Source organism: Eutrigla gurnardus (assembly GCF_963514095.1).
Source record: "Eutrigla gurnardus genome assembly, chromosome: 14".
In the NCBI taxonomy this organism is placed as follows: domain Eukaryota; kingdom Metazoa; phylum Chordata; class Actinopteri; order Perciformes; family Triglidae; genus Eutrigla; species Eutrigla gurnardus.
In genome coordinates, this window is record NC_139937.1 from 20575817 (window position 1) to 20593925 (window position 18109).

General features: G+C 44.0%; 2 protein-coding genes across 3 annotated transcripts in view; both read left to right on the forward strand.

The window, feature by feature from the left end:
• The window catches only part of dctn3 (dynactin 3 (p22)), a 55741-nt gene that overhangs the window by 18697 nt on the left and 18935 nt on the right, over positions 1 to 18109 (forward strand). The window lies entirely within an intron of this gene.
• bbs9 (Bardet-Biedl syndrome 9) overlaps positions 1 to 18109 on the forward strand; it is a 100057-nt gene that overhangs the window by 125 nt on the left and 81823 nt on the right. For both annotated transcript variants that reach the window (XM_084027711.1, XM_084027712.1), the window contains exons 2-8: positions 1505 to 1623; positions 2194 to 2347; positions 5934 to 5998; positions 6088 to 6201; positions 10932 to 11106; positions 14548 to 14632; positions 15332 to 15515. In XM_084027711.1, coding sequence (XP_083883837.1) covers positions 1512 to 1623; positions 2194 to 2347; positions 5934 to 5998; positions 6088 to 6201; positions 10932 to 11106; positions 14548 to 14632; positions 15332 to 15515 — 889 coding nt within the window. In that variant the 5' untranslated portion in view covers positions 1505 to 1511. The remainder of the gene's footprint in view (positions 1 to 1504; positions 1624 to 2193; positions 2348 to 5933; positions 5999 to 6087; positions 6202 to 10931; positions 11107 to 14547; positions 14633 to 15331; positions 15516 to 18109) is intronic.

Genomic DNA, 18109 nt, shown 5'->3' on the forward strand with positions numbered 1-18109 from the left:
AACCGGGAACCGACCGGAAGGTGTTCGGTAGCCCGTGGCGAACGACGGAGAAAACCCCGTCCCCTCACCTGCTAGCTAGTAACCAGGTAACTTAGAGCTAGCTGGCTAATTAGCCGGCTAAGCTAAAGTTAATTCAGCCGGCTTGTCGTTAGCAGCGAGCTAATTAACTCGCGTTGGAAGCCTCGTAAACGACTTAAAAATGTTCTCGAAGGATCGCGCTGTTACTTTTAGTTCACTCTGTGATGACGTAGTTACTGTCACATGATAGAAGAAGGTGCCTAGAGTTGACCTGGTGTTACAGGTGGAAGAAGATGAACTGATTTACTGGTTTACACTGTAAAGGGAAGGATTTCTGATCATATTTATAGATATATTATATTTATATATATTTATAGATCCACGCAGCTGACAACTCCGATTAGTCTACACCTTTCATCCAGTATTACCACTTTAAAAAAATAATTAAATATATATTAAAAACATTACAAACATAATAACATAACAACGTTAACTTTCATATGTTATATTATGTCATATGTTTGCTGTACAGTTTAATATCATACAGTTTGTTTAAAATATTAAATTGATAATTAAATTGATTTTAAAAACCGTAATTAAATTGAGGCTACAGTAGCTAGTGTGTGTAGGTTTGGGGAAATAAACAAAACCAACACCGATCATAGGCATCTATAAGAAAATACTTTGTGATTTACTTGATAATGGACAAGTAAACTTCCTGTTCCTCCCCTGCTCTCATAAGGAGATTAATCAATACCTGCATCTGTAGTCAGAAAAATCAAACAGCTGTTTGCTCTTGTGTTTCCAGCAAATGTTTTTATTATTATTATTTAATTTGAAAAGCTTTAAAGTCGAATAATGTCTCTCTTTAATAATAAAAACTCATATACAAAGAATCTGTATATTTCCAAAATCCCTTTTTAAACATTCATCTTTTGTTAAATATCAGCTAATAGAAGGTGGAAAATGTCTTTAACTCCTGCTCTGGTCTCCATGGCAACATGCCATGATGGGATGGATTCTGGATTAGCTGCCTGTTCCACCTGCTCAGCATTTAGCAAGTAGAAAAGCTGCTTGCCACACTCACAGTCCTGGGGTCACGTGACTTCCTGGGGGTCATGTGATTGGGCCTCCTGGTCTGCCATTGGCTGCAGGGGGACAGAGCACCAGGAGGTCCAAGCTGTCAGCGTGCCAAAGATGAATAATTGAGTTTTAGCAGAGGGTTGTTGGTTTGATTCTGTGCCGGCAGATAAATCTGGGAACAAGTTAAGTATAATGTTTGTTACTGCTTCATTAGCAACTGTTGAAGTGCCCTAGAGCAAGGCACCTCACCGCCCAGCTGTTCTACTAGGGTTGCTCACTGCAAAGAAGATAACATTATTTGCAAAAAAAGTATGTTTTTTTTTTTATAGTTGATCTTAAATGCTCTGCGTGAGGAAACAGAAGATGGCTGAATAAATCTTTCTTTCTCTCTCCGTCCAATCAGAGGCAGCATGTCCCTGTTCAAGGCCCGTGATTGGTGGTCGGCGGCGCTCGGCGAGGGGGAGGAGTTCGACCAGGGATGCCTGTGTGTGGGAGACGTGGACAACAGCGGCAGTGGACATGGTCAGTGTGTAGACAGGAAGTGTCATCGTCTTACACCGCCGTCAACCTATTGCTTCTGTAATACAGTTTAATTTGTCTCTTGCTGCTCTTGCTTCCATTAGTTATTATTATTGTTATTATTAATATACTGATAAAAGGCAAAACACTTCAGTAGTATTATTTATTACAAGGGGGTTGACTAAAATAAGTTTATACTTCCTTCCACTCCCTTTCGGATATGTAAACAGAATTTATAGTTTTTAGTTTATGTTTACTCTGTTATATATTTTTATTTTTTTTCTTTATGATAATTTTGTTTTTGTTTTTTTTACATGTTCGAAATAAACTATCTATCTATCTATCTATCTAGTTAACAATGTTGTGCTCACATACGCAAGTTTAGATGCTGATGACAGTTTTAATTCAACGTTTAAAGCTTCTTACTGCTCTGAGACCAAACTCCTCACCGATGACATCATGAGCATGAATATTCATGATGATGTCATCGGCTGTAAAAGGTCCGATAGCAACGCAAAGAACAGAAGAGGCACAAAAAACAACAGCTGTCCTCTCTGTGTTCTGACCCTGCAGACAAGGTGGTGGTGGGCAGCTACATGGGGATGCTGCGGATCTTCTCCCCACACCCCAACCCAAAGACCAGCGAGGGAGGTCTGGCTGAGGCCCTGCTCCTGGAGGTCCAGCTTCAGAACGCCATCATCCAGTTGGAAGTGGGCAAGTTTGTCTCGTAAGTAGACCTCACAAACCGCCAAAGGGTTAAAATAGAGGCCATGTTGAATGATTATGGATGTTAGTAATCGGACACTCGTGGTTCTGCTGGTGGTTTCAGTCTTAACACGGTGGCACTCCTGATAAATCAGATCTGAGCTCTAACAGCAGGATCATTAATGGTGCTGCTAATCTCAGTGTTTTGTAGGTCAAACTGGTTTTAGTCTAAAGTCGTCTGTAAGGAAGTCGACTTAGATCATCTTCTCACGGAGACTAATAACACGCTCCTCTAACGCCGGGACTCGGGAATGTGGGGAAAGTTCAATTAAAGTGATCTTGATCGGCCCCTCTTTGGTCCATCTTTGGCCCCTCGTTGGCCCCTCTTTGTCCCCTCGTTGGCCCCTCTTTGGGCCCTCGTTCTCCCCTTCCCATGTGTGCTGCTACCCCTGAACAAGTCAAAGATCTCTGTTTCCCTCTACATCGCGACCTTTTGTGAATATGAATCATTTTCATAACTTATATAAAACCTTCCTTTAAGCTGCCGGGCAGAAACACCCGTTCATAACTCATCCTGCTGCCTTCTCATTCGTAGTAAATCTGTCCCGGCTGTTCCTCACCACCACATCAACGTCTCTTTTATTCCCCAAACCACCCCGTCAGGAGTTTCTCTCTCCCGTCATGATTTACTGTCATCGTCCGGCCGCCCAACAGAGTCGTGCTCATACCGGCGGCCTAACCGCCAAGTTGCTAGCATAGCTGTCGGACCCCAAAGCCCCCTCCTAGTTGTTTCACTACTTTGACTGGATCTGGACCGGGTGACCCCCTCAGAGTCAAGGTCACGCCTCCAATTAAAAAAAAGGCTTGTTTTGGAGCAGAGATGATGAAGTGACGCCTCACAGTCCAAACTGTTTAAAAGTGGGGAAGAGGAAGAAATGTGGGTGGAAAGGAATGATGTGGTGACGTCACTTAGTGGACACTTTGGTCCAGTTCAGACTCGCACCGAACCGGGTCACCTTTGATCAAAAAGTCAGGGAACTTTAATAACATGCTGCTTCGCTCTAGTCTGGAAGGTCGTAGGCACCCGGGTGAAAAAAAAAAACGTGAATTAAAGGTCCACATGAAGATATGTTTTCATTATTTACAGAACCAAAAATACATCAACCCAACAAGTAGAAACATGTTGAACGTGGTTCAGTCCGGGAGAAATGGAACCCCCAACCTTATTTGTGATCATCTCAACCTTTATATTAGAGTATCATCTGCAATACGCTGAACCGTGTGTTGTACAACGTCGGAGTTTTATTCAATTCAATAAAATACTGTGACGGGTGCTGGAAATCCTGGAAAAAACGTATAGTGTGGTGTTTTCAAGGTTTGAAAAGTGCTTGAAATGTCTGTTCTATGTGATGACATAGATGATATAACAGAGAAAAGAAGATCTCCATATTTAAGGGACTGAGAACAGCATTTTCTGACATTTCTGCATGAAAAATGACTTGATGATGAAAATAGTGATGGACAGGAAGAACAGTGTGGGCTCATTAAATAGTGGTGATTTATATTTCTGTTGATCTGTTAGTGGAATTAGTTTTCCTTTCATTTGTGGTCCTTCTGTAAAAAGCTGTCTCCAAACATCATGTTGGTTGTTTAGAGGACAATAACATCTCATTTAATGTGATGAACAAGTGACATAATAAGTAGACTGAATACTGAGGACTGGATTGGATACAAATGTATTTTTCCACAGCTTGAAGGTGCTGGAAAAGCATGGAAATGTACCTTGAAATGTTTGAAAAGTGCTTGACTATGACTTTGGAAAAGGTGAGGAACCCTGAATATTATATAAAGTGTTATAAAAGTTATTTCAGCAGCTCAGGATGTTCAAAGTGAATTCTTCAAATTTGGGGGTAAAAGCAAACGATGATGTAAAGACTGCTGCTGCTTCAGAACTTGTGGAGAACGCTGCGTGTGTTTGCTGTGGTCAAGACTCTGCACTCCGTTCTTCAAGCCGCTCTGACATGTACAGTAAATGAGGCGAAAGCGCCTCCATTGAACTTCACATTGAACCCCACAACCCCGGCGGCTTCCCTCCAGCCATTGAGCACCATACCTCCCATCGCCCGTCCGCGGCTGCACAGGAAGCTTCCAAGGCAGCGAGGTTTCTGGGAACAGCTCTGGTGGGTTTTTTCTGCGCTGGCTTTCCCACGTCACCACGCTGGAAGCCCAATCCAACTAAATCAGTCTGCTTTGGAAGGCGTCGTGTTTGGTTACCTGCGGTCTCGGCCCGGCGCTCCTCGGAGGCGGGAGGGCATGTTGGAGGGCTGGCTCTCCACCGAAGCACGTTGTAAATATCGTCAGGCCGAACCCAGATGGTGGAAGGTCTCAGCACAGAGTCCGACCGGGTTGAAAGGGAACTTGTGGGATCCAGATTCCTCCTCCCTTGTTGTTCTCTCTGCAAACATTACAACAGTGGTTGGAAGTCAGTGAGACAACAGTTGTTCTGGGTCCAAATGACTTGGACCGGGTTCCTTCTTTGTGGGTTTGTGGTTCAGGAAATACGTGAAAATGTAGGATCAACATCACCGAGACCATCATCTACACCTCAACCACAACCCCGTGTTTAAAAAGCTCCACCAGCTGCTACAGGAATTATTTTAGAAGTATGAGTTAAAATATGATGGATTCCACCCTTCAGCTTCCTGTGGCAGGATGTGCCCGGCCGAGGTGCCTCCGAGCAAGAACATGCAACTATGTTATTCACATGGACTGCTGCAGGAATGAGGCCTAAAACCCGTAAATGACTCAGCGGTATTTTCATGTTTTGGCTGAATTACTGAAAATGCTGCAAGTTCTGTGGTTCAAACTGAGATTGTTGAACTCGTGTGTTTTTAAAAAAAGTTTCTCAATAAGACAACAAACTGTCATCTGGATGCTGATTGTGTTCAGTTCACAGGGTTGGTACGGGTGCTGGAAATCTTTAAAAACAATTTTTAGTGTGGTGTTTCCAAGATTTGAAAAAGAACACGGCCATCAATAGTGAACATTTATACACGATTCTCAGTTTCATAATGTATTTCAACCAATTAGAGGGTTGGTACGGGTGCTGGAAATCTTTGAAGGTTTGAAAAGTGCTTAGATTTAGAATAAAGTGCTTGAAAGTGATTGAAATGTGTGTTCTATGTGATGACATATATGATATAACACAGAGAAAAGAAGATCTCCATATTTGAGGGACTGAAAACAGCATTTTCTGACATTTCTGAATGAAAAATGACTTTTGATGATGAACAGATGATGAAAATAGTTGGTGATTATATTTCTGTGGATCTGTTAGTGGAATTAGTTTTCCTTTCATTTGTGGTCCTTCTGTAAAAAGCTGTCTCCAAACATCATGTTGGTTGTTTAGAGGACAATAACATCTCATTTAATGTGATGAACAAGTGACATAATAAGTAGACTGAATACTGAGGATTGTATTGAAACAAATATGTAGTTTACCACAGCTGGAAGGTGCTGGAAAAGCATGGAAATGCACCTTGAAATGCTTGAAAAGTGCTTGAATTTGACTTTGGAAAAGGTTTAGGAACCCTGTGTTATCTCTTCAGATGTTCCGAGCTTCTCCATCTGGCTGTTCTTCACCCCAGGAAGTGTTCCATCTTCTCCGTTTCAGGTAAAACACACACAAACTGGTGTTTCCTCCTCCGTAGTCTCAACCAATCAGTCTCCTTCTTGGGTTCTGATCCGTGTTTGTGTCCGCAGGGACCTCGGGGAACGTGGAGCACGGAGACCAGTACCAGCTGAAGCTGGTCTACGAACACAACCTGAAGAGAACCGTCTGCAACATGACCTACGGCACTTTCGGGGGCGTCACAGGTACGGACAACTTTTATACGCTTGGCTGCTATTACCGCCCTGACCACTGAGATGAAATGGAGATTCTCCAGATTTTGTATTTTAATTTTTAAAACATGTTCGCATTCACATCCTACCTTACTGAGTCTTGCCTCTCTGACAGCAGTGACAAATCACAGCAATGCATCTTGGGAGGATGTTGGGTTTTAAACGTTGGCAGCGAGTACGTTTTTTTGCAAAGTGAGAACAGATTGTTTGGTCGTCACCTTCTAAAAGGCCCTTTGAGAGTTGAGACTTGGTCCCGGGTTCAGTTTAGGCCAAGGGCTTGGGATTAGGCAACGGAGTTGTGATGTTTAAGGTCTGGGTTCAGGTCCAGGGAATGCATTATGTCAGAGAGGGTGTCCTCACAAGTGCACGAGTACAAACGTGTGCATGAGTGAACATCTGTGGATGTGCCTTGGCAACGCTGGAAGCTGGCAGGACCGGTCCATAAAACCCTAATAGGCTCTGAGAGGAGGATGGAAAGAGAGAGAGGTCACATAGCAGCTCTCTCTCTCTCTCTCTCTCTCTCTCTCTCTCTCTCTCTCTCCAGTCAATTGAGCTTTTCGGAAAAACCAAGTAGGGGAAAGCCCTCCAGGAGTCGGCCTCCAAGAAAAACACCGTCACACGCGGGGAACCCCCTTTAAACCGGGAACATGGCATTTACCAAAGAAAGGCTGTATTGTCCAGGTGTGTGTGAGTGATGGACAGGAAGAACAGTGTGGGCTCATTAAAACCAGTAGCTTGGCCGAGGTGAATGCACGTGCGCGGTGCGTACCATGAACCATGTGATGCTTTCTGGTCGTACCTGCTGCTTTCCAAGAGGTCACCTGTCCCCTCTCTCTCTCTCTCCAACACACACAAACATACACTCGGACCGACGTAGACCGTGAAGGTCCTCTGAAGGTCGGCCGCCGGATTGGGACGCAGCTAGAGACACACATGCAGCCATACAACCACGTTCTTAATGGAATACAATAGAACAGAATGCAAGGCCTTTATTGGGACGGCACATTGTGCGAGGACATTTGCTGTGCATCTCCGGAAATGTACACAAATTGTCACGATGACTCACTGAAAGACACACACACACACACACACTCTCACACACACACTCCCCTCCTCTAATTGATGCCATCGTGATGAGGACCGAGCTCCTGCCCCTCCTCCCTGTTGTCACCACTAGATGGCGGTGCAGGCCGTCCCTTTTGTAGTTCCCACAGTTGAATGAAAGGGATCCTGTGTTGCCTCTTGCAGGGAAATTCCCCTTTTAACCACCTCAGGTCAGAGTTCAGGTACAGAACAGCCCCCCTGGGTCTGCTATGATCCAGAGCCTCACTCAAGGGCGCTCCAGCAGCATGCTTGTATGTTTGTTTGTAACTCACCTCAGCTGGAATCACAGCATGGCCCAGCACACCACAATCATTCTAATGCTAGAATTTATGTTTTAAACTCAAAATGGTAGGTTTCTATCAAGTAGGTTACTTCCTTTGACAAGAATCATTTCCTTTTAGCTTCTATATAGCAACATCATACTTAATTAAATTAATAACTGACAAGCTAAAAATTAAGCAAAAAACGAGAAGCAGTTTACTGGCTGAATTTCAGTGACCAGATCTTCAATTTTCCCTGCTTCCCTGCTCCCTGATTTAATTATTGTTGCACTCATGTTAAGTTTAATTTTAATTTACTGTCATCACTTAACTGTCCTGCTGCAGACTCATCTATAATATATTAAATATATATCAAGACAAGGCTGAAAAACTACATGGATTTAGTCGTTTCTTTTCTTATTCTAGTAATAATCCTGCAAGGCCTGTGTGTGTGTGTGTGTGTGTGTGTGTGTGTGTGTGTGTGTGTGTGTGTGTGTGTGTGTGTGTGTGTGTGTGTGTGTGTGTGTGTGTGTGTGTGTGTGTGTGTGTGTGTGTGTGTGTGTGTGTGTGTGTGTGTGTGTGTGGCCTGAATGTGACCCAAACCCCAAGGCAGCCCAGCTATTAGAGCAGCATTAGTAGAGCTGCTATTAAAGCGCCTACAGCATTGCTAAATGGCTGCTATTATAGAGCTACACACACACAGCCACACACACACACTCCGTGGACCGTTTCAAGCTTTTGGTCAGACGCATATAGATACACACATGGGCGGACTGGCAATCTGGCAGTTTTGGCAAATGCCAGAAGGAGTTCAAGTTGGGAGCGAATAAAGAATATCAGCACTTGATGTTGGAACACGAAATAACGAGACTCTGATAGAAAACACGTCCTGGAAAACACCTAGAGAGGCAGGCAGGGTTGGTACAGGTGCTGGAAATCCTTGAAAACACTTGAATTTTAGTGTGGTGTTTTGTATTGGATACAAATATGTAGTTTACCACAACTGGAAGGTGCTGGAAAAGCATGGAAATGCACCTTGAAATGCTTGAAAGGTGCTTGAGTTTGACTTTGGAGAAGGTGTAGGAAAGGAGAATTTAGATTAATTTACCATATTTAGTTGAGTTCCATATTACACTCCCATGCGTTGGCGAGGCTCCGCCCACTGTGGTGAGGCTCCGCCCACTACGGTGTGCGGCCAGCCTCTGTGCTTTGTGGGCTGCTCCGAATGCTCGTTCAACATGTCTTATTAATGACACTAATACAGAGCCGTTTCCTCCGCGGGTCTGCGTCTCATACAGGCCTCTTTGACACGTTATACCAGGGCGTGTGAAATTACACCGCCGCTGCTCTGGCTCTCCTTTTCAGGGACGTAGCACTTTTCTTTATTATTAATGATGCCCGGCTGCGTCAGGCTGTCAGAGCGAGTGTTGTTCTGACCGTGGCGCTGCTTCTCAGGGCGGGAAAACGTCCACCAGATACCCGACAGGAAGGTCCACTCCTCGGCTGCTCGGCTGTTTTTGGAGGCCTGACAAAGCAAAGCACAGTCATCGTCTAAATCAACTGCAAGTAAAGTTGCTTTCAGCTTTTCATTTCGCTGTTTTTTTATATATATCCCCACCAAATGAGAAGAAGCAGAGTAGGATCCTATACACAACCTGAGTGCTAACACACACCAGTAAAACCGCCGCTTAATAACCGACCCATATCTTCTTTAGTTTAGTTTAAAGAAGTACGTATGACACGCTAATGATTGATCAACAATCCATTTATAAAACGGATGATGGCCAGGCAGCAACCTTGACGCTGGAGACCCTTAAAGCTGCATTCTCCCTGCTGGCCACCAGGGGGCGACTCCTCTCTGCTTGTATAGAAGTCTATGAGAAAATGGTCCTACTTCTCTCTTGATGTATTATCTCAGTAAACATTGTAAACATGAGTTTATGGTCTCAAACTCTAGTTCCAATTCTTCTTCAATCCAGCATGATGTTCATTTAGTACATTATGGTCCATTTAGAGTCCAACAGACCAGAAAGCAGGGGATGCTTTAGGGGGCGGGGCTTACCTGCTGATTGACAGGTCGCTACCACGCTACCAATGCTAGTTAGCTACTAAGATGACTTTAACACTTAGCTGTAAAGTTGACCTTGAACTATGAAGCTAACTTTGAATCCAAATGGATCCAGATCCAGTAAGGGTTATGTCTGCTGCTTCATCAGATCCACCCGTCGCCCTTCCACAGTCCAAATATGGTCACTTCCTTCACTGGTGGCAAAAAATCGACACTAACGATGACAACATGGGCACATTATTATTATTATATATTTATGACGCCGGCTGTAAAAGGGTTGATAGGTTACCTGGCATAGTAGACACACACACACACACACACACACACACACACACACACACACTCATGGAGCTGTTGCTTCATTATTATTATGATGCTTCCGACACTTCAGGGTGTGAGAGATTTTATGCTTCAGCGTGTTAATGGCCGACCTGAACTCATCACACACACACACACACACACACACACACACACACACACACACACACACACACACATGCTTAGTAGGGTGTGTAGGAGTGGGTAGCTTTTCTGTCTAAATCCTTGGTGATAGATGTCGAGAGGGTGTGTGTGTGTGTGTGTGTGTGTGCGTGTGTGTGTGTAGAGCGCTGTAGGTGGCTGCCTCCCTGACCTCTACTTGATGGCAGCGTGAGTTTTAATAGCGCGTTGAGGCCTAATTATAGTTCTCTGGTCACACAGCCCCACTGCTTTATGGTGCTCTGTGTGTGTGTGTGTGTGTGTGTGTGTGTGTGTGTGTGTGTGTGTGTGTGTGTGTGTGTGTGTGTGTGTGTGTGTGTGTATGTGTATGTGTATGTGTATGTGTATGTGTATGTGTATGTGTATGTGTATGTGTGTGTGTGTGTGTGTGTGTGTGTGTGTGGAGGTGTTAATGGAGATATCAGATTCAGCCAGAGGGAGAAACACACCTCGTAGCACAACACGACATCTCGGCTGAAATTAAACAGAAGCCATTCATTTGTTTCAGGATGGCTTTTAAAACAGCAGAGTTTGGTTGAACAGACAGAAAGTTCAACTCTCACTCCTCCGAAACTCCTGGCCAATCACAAAACACCAGATTCATATCAAACTCTTACTTTTTTTTGTCAAAATTGTTGCCGAAGATCTAACTTTTCGTTGTTTGACTTTTATGCATGTTTGTATTCACAGTCAGACGCTCCAGTATGTGCTGACCTGGGTTCCTCTAGAGGATCCCATGTTGACCATAAACACTGAGAGTATGTGGTCTTCATGAATGCCCTCTGTCCCCCCAGGTCACCACTCGCTGTGCATCCAGTCAATGGACGGGATGCTGATGTTCTTCGAGCAGGACAGCTACACCTTCGGCCGGTTCCTCCCTGGTTTCCTGCTACCCGGTCCGCTGGTCTACAACCCCAGAACCGACAGCTTCCTCACCGTCTCCTCCGCACACCAACTGGAAAGCTACAAGTACGTTGTTCTCATCCAGACACAGGAAAGAATCAATTCACTACTGCAAAGGTTTTTTTTTTTTTTTAAAGCAATTAAAAGTAAAAAAAAAAATGTATTTCAGACATTATAAGATCAAAGTTCTGCAGGTGCTCGTCTGCAGGCCGAAGTCACTCTGAAGTTATTTGAGGTTACCTGGCAGCGTTCACTGTCCTCAGCATCAGCTGCTGATGGTTAGTGAGCGGCAGAGCAACACACACACACATACACACACACACACTCACACACACACACACGCTGTTTGTTGGGAAATAACCTCTCTTTAATGTAAGAACATGCACACTTCCTGTTTCCCTCTGGCATGGAGAGCTTTGAGGAGGCTCAGACTGTGTGGGTGTAGTTTTCTCTCCCAGCTGTTTGTTATCTGGATGCCCCCCCCCCCTCCAGACCAGAGATCTCCATGGAAACACTGACTTCACTGGACACAAAAACACACTGCGTTATTACAGCCACCAGCTTGGTGTTCCCAGTTCAGAGTCCTAACTGGATGAAATGGGCACAGCCCCAACAGCTGGTTACCATGGCAACCTCATTATTCCGTTAGCACCTGCAGTATTCTAAACTGATATGCATGAACGACAGCAGCGATGCGCACGGACGCCGGAGTCACCGAAGTTCTCGTGGATGTTTCACAATAAAGGCTTTTAATGTGAAGAGTAGAGGGACAGGAAGTGAATTAGCAGTAACTCAGCGTAGCAGATGGAGTCCTGATACCGCTCAAGGGGAACATTAACAAGTTATGTTTCAACTGAAATGCTTTGCGATCGACTTTGTTGATGGCCCCTCGACTTCAAATGTATCAATAAATAAAAATGAAATGACTGAAATCGATGAATGGTGAGCAGCGGCAGAGAAAGCTTAATATAAGCCCGGCTTCTTTGTAGATGGAGCTGTACGTAATATAAAATACATAATAACAACACGGTGATGATTCATTCAACCACCGCTGGATGTTCATCATCTCTCCGACAGTTTCAGAGGGTGTGTGTGTGTGTGTGTGTGTGTGTGTGTGTGTGTGTGTGTGTGTGTGTGTGTGTGTGTGTGTGTGTGTGTGTGTGTGTGTGTGTGTGTGTGTGTGTGTGTGTGTGTGTGTGTGTGTGTGTGTTTAAGGTTAATGAGTGTTTGTTTGTGGAAAGATCCTCTTTCATATAAATGAGAACACTGTTTCCTTGACCTCCGTATTCTGCACTCTACATGATACCGCCTAAACACACACACACACCTCCACACACACACACACACACACACACGGTGCAGCTCTACCAAAACTTTGCCCACGTGTTTGGGAGAGCACACATGTTCACCAACACTTTCAAATGGCAAACGACAACAAAAATACTGTGTGTGTGTGTGTGTGCGCGCACGTGTGTGTGTGTCTTGTTCTCCCTCCTCATATGTTAGGCATGCACGTGAATAATGAGATTTTTGTGGTTTTCCAGGTTTTCTCCCACACACAGACACACACACACACACACAGGGCTTTGTGTGAGTTTTGCCCTCTTTCATAACACTTAAATCCACATCCAACCAACTCCTGGCTGATGGAAGTGAGCACACACACACACACACACACACACACACTCACGCTTGTACAGCTTTAATTCACATCCCATCATTAATGAGACATGTAAGTGAAGGCTGGAGCAGCTGGAAGAATACGGTTATGTTACGTGTTGTTTTAGTGTTATTAGGCTGAATTGAGTCCATTCACTCGTTCAGGAGTCGCCCGCCGACGCATTGAGTGTCGTTTTAAAAGCTTGAAACCGCTGACATGTTTAATTTAGTCCATTTTCTTCCCCAGGAAATGGTCATGGTGTGATGAAAAGGTTTTCTTTACTGGCAGTCGTCCATAAAGCAGCTCGTTAGCCGCTCTGCGTTTGTCGGGTCGGCTACCGAACGGCAGGTTCAGACCTACAAACCCGGCGTCTACGTTTTGAGCTTCACTCTGTAATACACAACGTTATACGGGAGAAGCATCACTTTCAAGGCTGTACGTGGTCATTATGTGTTTTATATACGGGTGTAAAGTGTTGTTCAGGGTCATGTGACTTCTTCTACAACAAACAACAACAGAGAAAAGAAAGAAAGAGGGGAAAATCAACAAGAAAAGTGTCGCCAACCTCTGTGGTGACGATGCTAACATGTTCATAACAACAATGCTAACATGCTCATGACAATGCTAACATAAACACACACACACACACACACACACACATACATATATATATAGTTTGCCATCCAACAATGCCATAACATGACATGATGATCTGTTGGTTAAACTTCGAAATCCTTATCGAAGTGAAATCAGTAATCTTGTTTTTTGTGCCGGGTTGTTTTGCTTAAAGCGAGCTAAAAAAACAAGAGAAAGAGGAGCCAATAATGTTGCAACCATATTGCATTCTGGTTCTTGGATTGGATATGAGGTTGATTTCTCAAACGAGTGAGTGAGAAAACAAACTGAGTGGATAAATCAGCAGTTATGTCGTGTTTGGGTTGCGGTCCAGAGTCGGGCCGGGTCCTGGTCTGGTCTGGTCTGCTCTGGTCTGGACTCCGTTCATCCAGGTGTTAGAGGAGAAGGATTATAGATTCCTCGCCAAAGCCAAGCGTCGCCTGCCAGCGTCTTACTGGAAAACTCCTGATGGCTGAAGACGCCAAAGTCAACTGACCACAGATCAGTCTGACCACTTTATCCTCCGCCGGTCACCAACAGCTCGCTGATTAAAACTGATAGACTGCTGTTCAGCAGCTGGTCGACCCCACGAGGGAAGAGAACGTGAGACGCTCGCTGTGAGTTCACCCAGTTATACATTTATTTAAATGAAGTGACGTGTTCTCGGATCTCTGCCCTTCCACTCACGCAACGCTCTCAGGGAAACAGCTTGTTGTTGGAAAGTTTGTAACCAAACAGTCACGAAAGTTTGTGTCCAATTAGCTTTCTATTTTATTTATTTATTTTAGAGCAATGAGGAGAGTAAATGTGGCCTTTCTAGTCTAGTTAGATATGCAACTTTTTTATTATAATAATAATAATAATTATTATTATTATTCTTTCTTTATTTCAAACTTTGAAATAAAGATGAAAATGAATAAACAAAAAGAAAATGATTAAATAAATAATATATATATATTATAATCAAATATATAATTTATATTTATATCATTTAGAAATAAATTATTTATATATATAAAATAAAAATCCAATTTCAACATAATACGTATTAGACTCGTTCTAAAGGGGATATGAAGAAGCCAATGAACTAAACGGACACAAAAAAAAAATACTCCAATCAAGAAACTTTAAATACCAAGTGCCTGCATCTTTGATATAAAGCGGTGTGTGCTGGCGAACGCCACTCTGACAGGAAGCTGATCGTGCCGGTCTGTGTCTCCGTGACTACCCAGGTACGAGACTCTGGCCGTGGCGACAGAAGCAGAGAACCGCCAGGATCCAGACCTGCCCCCCAAGACCGGAGGCAAGAGGCTGACGGTGAGTCCGTCTTTGAGGTTTACCCAGAAACCCCCAGTCTCTCCTGGGAACCTTCAAAAACGTTAATGTGCATAATAGACTGGTGATAGAAGCTAGTTCATCTTCTCTATAGACCCTTCACCAGAATTGCATTGCCTAGCAACCGCTTGGGTCCATGTCCACTTCCTATCAGCTGCTTAATTCATTCTTCAACCAGGAACCTGTAGAAGACAGACGGGTCTCTGAATCGGCAGTATTCTAGTAATAATTTAATAATATGAAAAGAAAAAGTCAGGGTCAACTCAAAAAAGCAAAGGAAGAGATGTATGAAATACTTTTTTTTTTTTTATTATCTTTTTAATTACAATTTCTAGGTCCATCCAATCATTAATAATGCATATTATTCTTCTCAATTAGCCATCTGTAAATATACATTTGTTGCCCACAACAAGGACTCACCGGACATTATTACATACATACTGTAATATAGAACTATATTTTAAAATAAAGTAAAATAAGGTAAGAACATAAACTCCTTCCTGTTAATTCTAATTAGAATGTCGGTGTTTTAAAGTAACGTACATGAACCAGGAGGCAGCTGAGTCGCTGCACTTAGAGAAGCTACTACATGGTAAAGTGCACGGGAGCACAATATACCAGATATAAGATAATAAAATATTAATATCATGTTATTAACATCGTGTGTGTTCCCTCCTCCAGCCCGACTGGACCTTCGTCCTGGGGGAGCAGGCCCTGGACCTCTGCGTGCCCTCCTTCTCGCACGCCTCCTCCTCCATCTTTGTCCTGGGCGAGAGGAACCTCTACTGTCTCCGTGACAACAGCCACATCCGCTTCATGAAGAAGCTGGAGTTCAACCCCAGCTGCTTCCTGCCCTACGCCTCAGGTAAGAACCAGGACCCGGAGCCTTTACAGTCCTCGTGTTCGTCCGCTCTGCTCTCCAGATCTGGTTCTTAAGACCGATCCACGAGGCCCTGAACCAGATGTGTGAGAATAAAACTGCTGAACTGAAGCCCATAAACCAGAGAAGTAGAAGGTTGTAGACTTTTACAGAGGAAATAAAATATCTGTCTTGTTTGGTGCCAAATGAATGTACAAATTAGAATTGTAATCTTAGAGGCACTGATAAGTATATATAAGTACATAGTTCAGAGAGCAAGAGGTCAAAGGTCACAGGGCAGGGTAATGATCAGAACTGGAGCCGGACCAGGAGGGTTCGTAGAGGACAGTGTCTGATTCAGCTCGACCTGGAGGGAAGCAACGGGCAGAAACACGAAACGCACCGTGGAGCCGTGCACCTGTCGCCGCCGCACGCCAAACTGTTGAGCACATGTGACCAGAATCCACAGAAAGACCAAGTGGCCCAGGGCCACAGGATCTGGATGTGGATCTGGATCTGGATCTGGATCTGCAGGAAGCTTGCTTTTTGGCAGAACATGATGGAATAAGTGGAGGAGGTCTGCTGCACGCATTAAGACCTGGACTCCAGCGAGCGGAGCACATAAACATGTGGTGCAAGACGGATGGATCTCAGAACGGATTCAGATATAGAAAACAGGATCTATCGCTGCTGTCCGGTGGAGACCACGGACGTTTCAAAGAAACTGAAAATCCTTGGTGGTTTTGGCTCAAAGAAACAAACTATTGAATGATAACTATTGAAAATCACTGCTTTCTTCATGCAAAGTAACAGTTTGAGTCATTAAGAACTACAGTTACACGTCGGCTTCAAAATGAAACTATTACGTAAAAGAATAAAATAGTTGTATCTGATAGTTAAATGATAAGACTTGAGATTCTGTGCACGTGTCCACCCTGGTTTCCTGCTCTACAACAGCAGCACAGCAGCTGTTTCATTCTGCTGATCCTCAGGAAGGAATCCAGAATCCAAGTTACCTCGCCTCCTTTTTCCATCACGCTCAAACACGACGGCACACGCAGAGCCGTACGGAAGAACCTGTGATGGACGCCCTGTGATTGGACGAGGGCCAATCCTGAGATCACATGAACGTCCATCTTGTCAGGCTTCAAGTCGTGTGCTTCGTGTCCCAACCAATCGGCATCCTGTGAGGAGCTACAGGAGGTTAGGGGGCGTGGCTAACAGCACGGAGGAGTCGGCTTTTCGCTCAAAGCTGCAATGGCGGATCCTGATGGGGTTAGCGTTAGCGCTGCGTTAGCATCAGTTATATTTTTATGATGTTATATATAGAAATCATCATATTTATCAGGAATGACGGCTCTTTCACAAATAGTTTCCAACGACGGCTTCTCAGCTGTTTCTGCGTAACCATCTGGAAACGTCAGGAAAACAGCAACGCGCCAACTTTGATCCTGAAACATCATCACATCCAGGGATTAAAGCTTTTAACGGGTTTATTTTTCATACGGAGGAGGAGAGCATGGTAGAAGTTCTCTGATTCTTATCACCGCAGGCCAAACCAATTACCCAGATACCATGGACCTCCAGAACAAGGCTCTAATACAGCAATAAAGTTCTGTTCATAACCTTTTACAGGGTTCATACGGATGCTGGAAATCCTTGAAATCACTTGAATTTTAGTGTGGGGTTTTCAAGGTTTGAAAAGTGCTTCAAACATCATGTTGGTTGTTTATAATAACATCTCATTTAATGTGATGAACAAGTGCAATAATAAGTAGACCGTATACTAAGGATTGTATTAATACAAATATGGAGTTTACCACAGCTGGAAGGTGCTGGAAAAGCATGAAAATGCACCTTGAAATGCTTGAGAAGTGCTTGAACGTGACTTTGGAGAAGGTGGAGGAACCCTGCTTTCACACACGCAGCGACAGCGTTGTTTCTGTTTTCAGTTCAGCCATCGATGATGAAGTGAATAGAGAGCTGACAGATGAAGAGAAAATGAAAGAAGGATGTGAAGGGAAACAAAGAATAGATGGAGGCCAAGAGCAGCTCCTTTTAAAGTGCTTTCAGAGTGCCCTCCGCTCGCTTCCAGACCTTATTTAGAGTCTCAGATCCTCGTGGATATCGGATATAAATTGTACACATGATGTGCCAGCGCAACAAAAGCAGCTTTTATTGGGACACGATTACTGTCAACAATCAAAAGCACATAACCATCGCCCACATGTCTGGAAGACAACTCAACTGTGATCAGACTGCTGCTGCTGCTGCTGGATCCCGGTTTTATTGTTCAAAGATTTCCAGGATCTTAGTTCAGAGTTTAGTTGAGATCACAGAGTGATTCCTCTCTGCCTCTCTTCTGGCCCTCGTCCTCCTCGTCTCCCTCACACTGTCTGTCTGTCTCTCTCTCTCTCTCTCTGTCTCTCTCTCTCTCTCTGAAATAACTTTATCGGCTTCCCGCTCACCACAAACACTCCACTTGGGCTCCTGCCTTCAATCCACGATCACATCCTAAATCTCCTGCTTTGAAATGAGATCCCTTGCTTCGAGAACAACTTGACAAATGGGTGACAGATTTATTTAGATTAGCTCAGTGG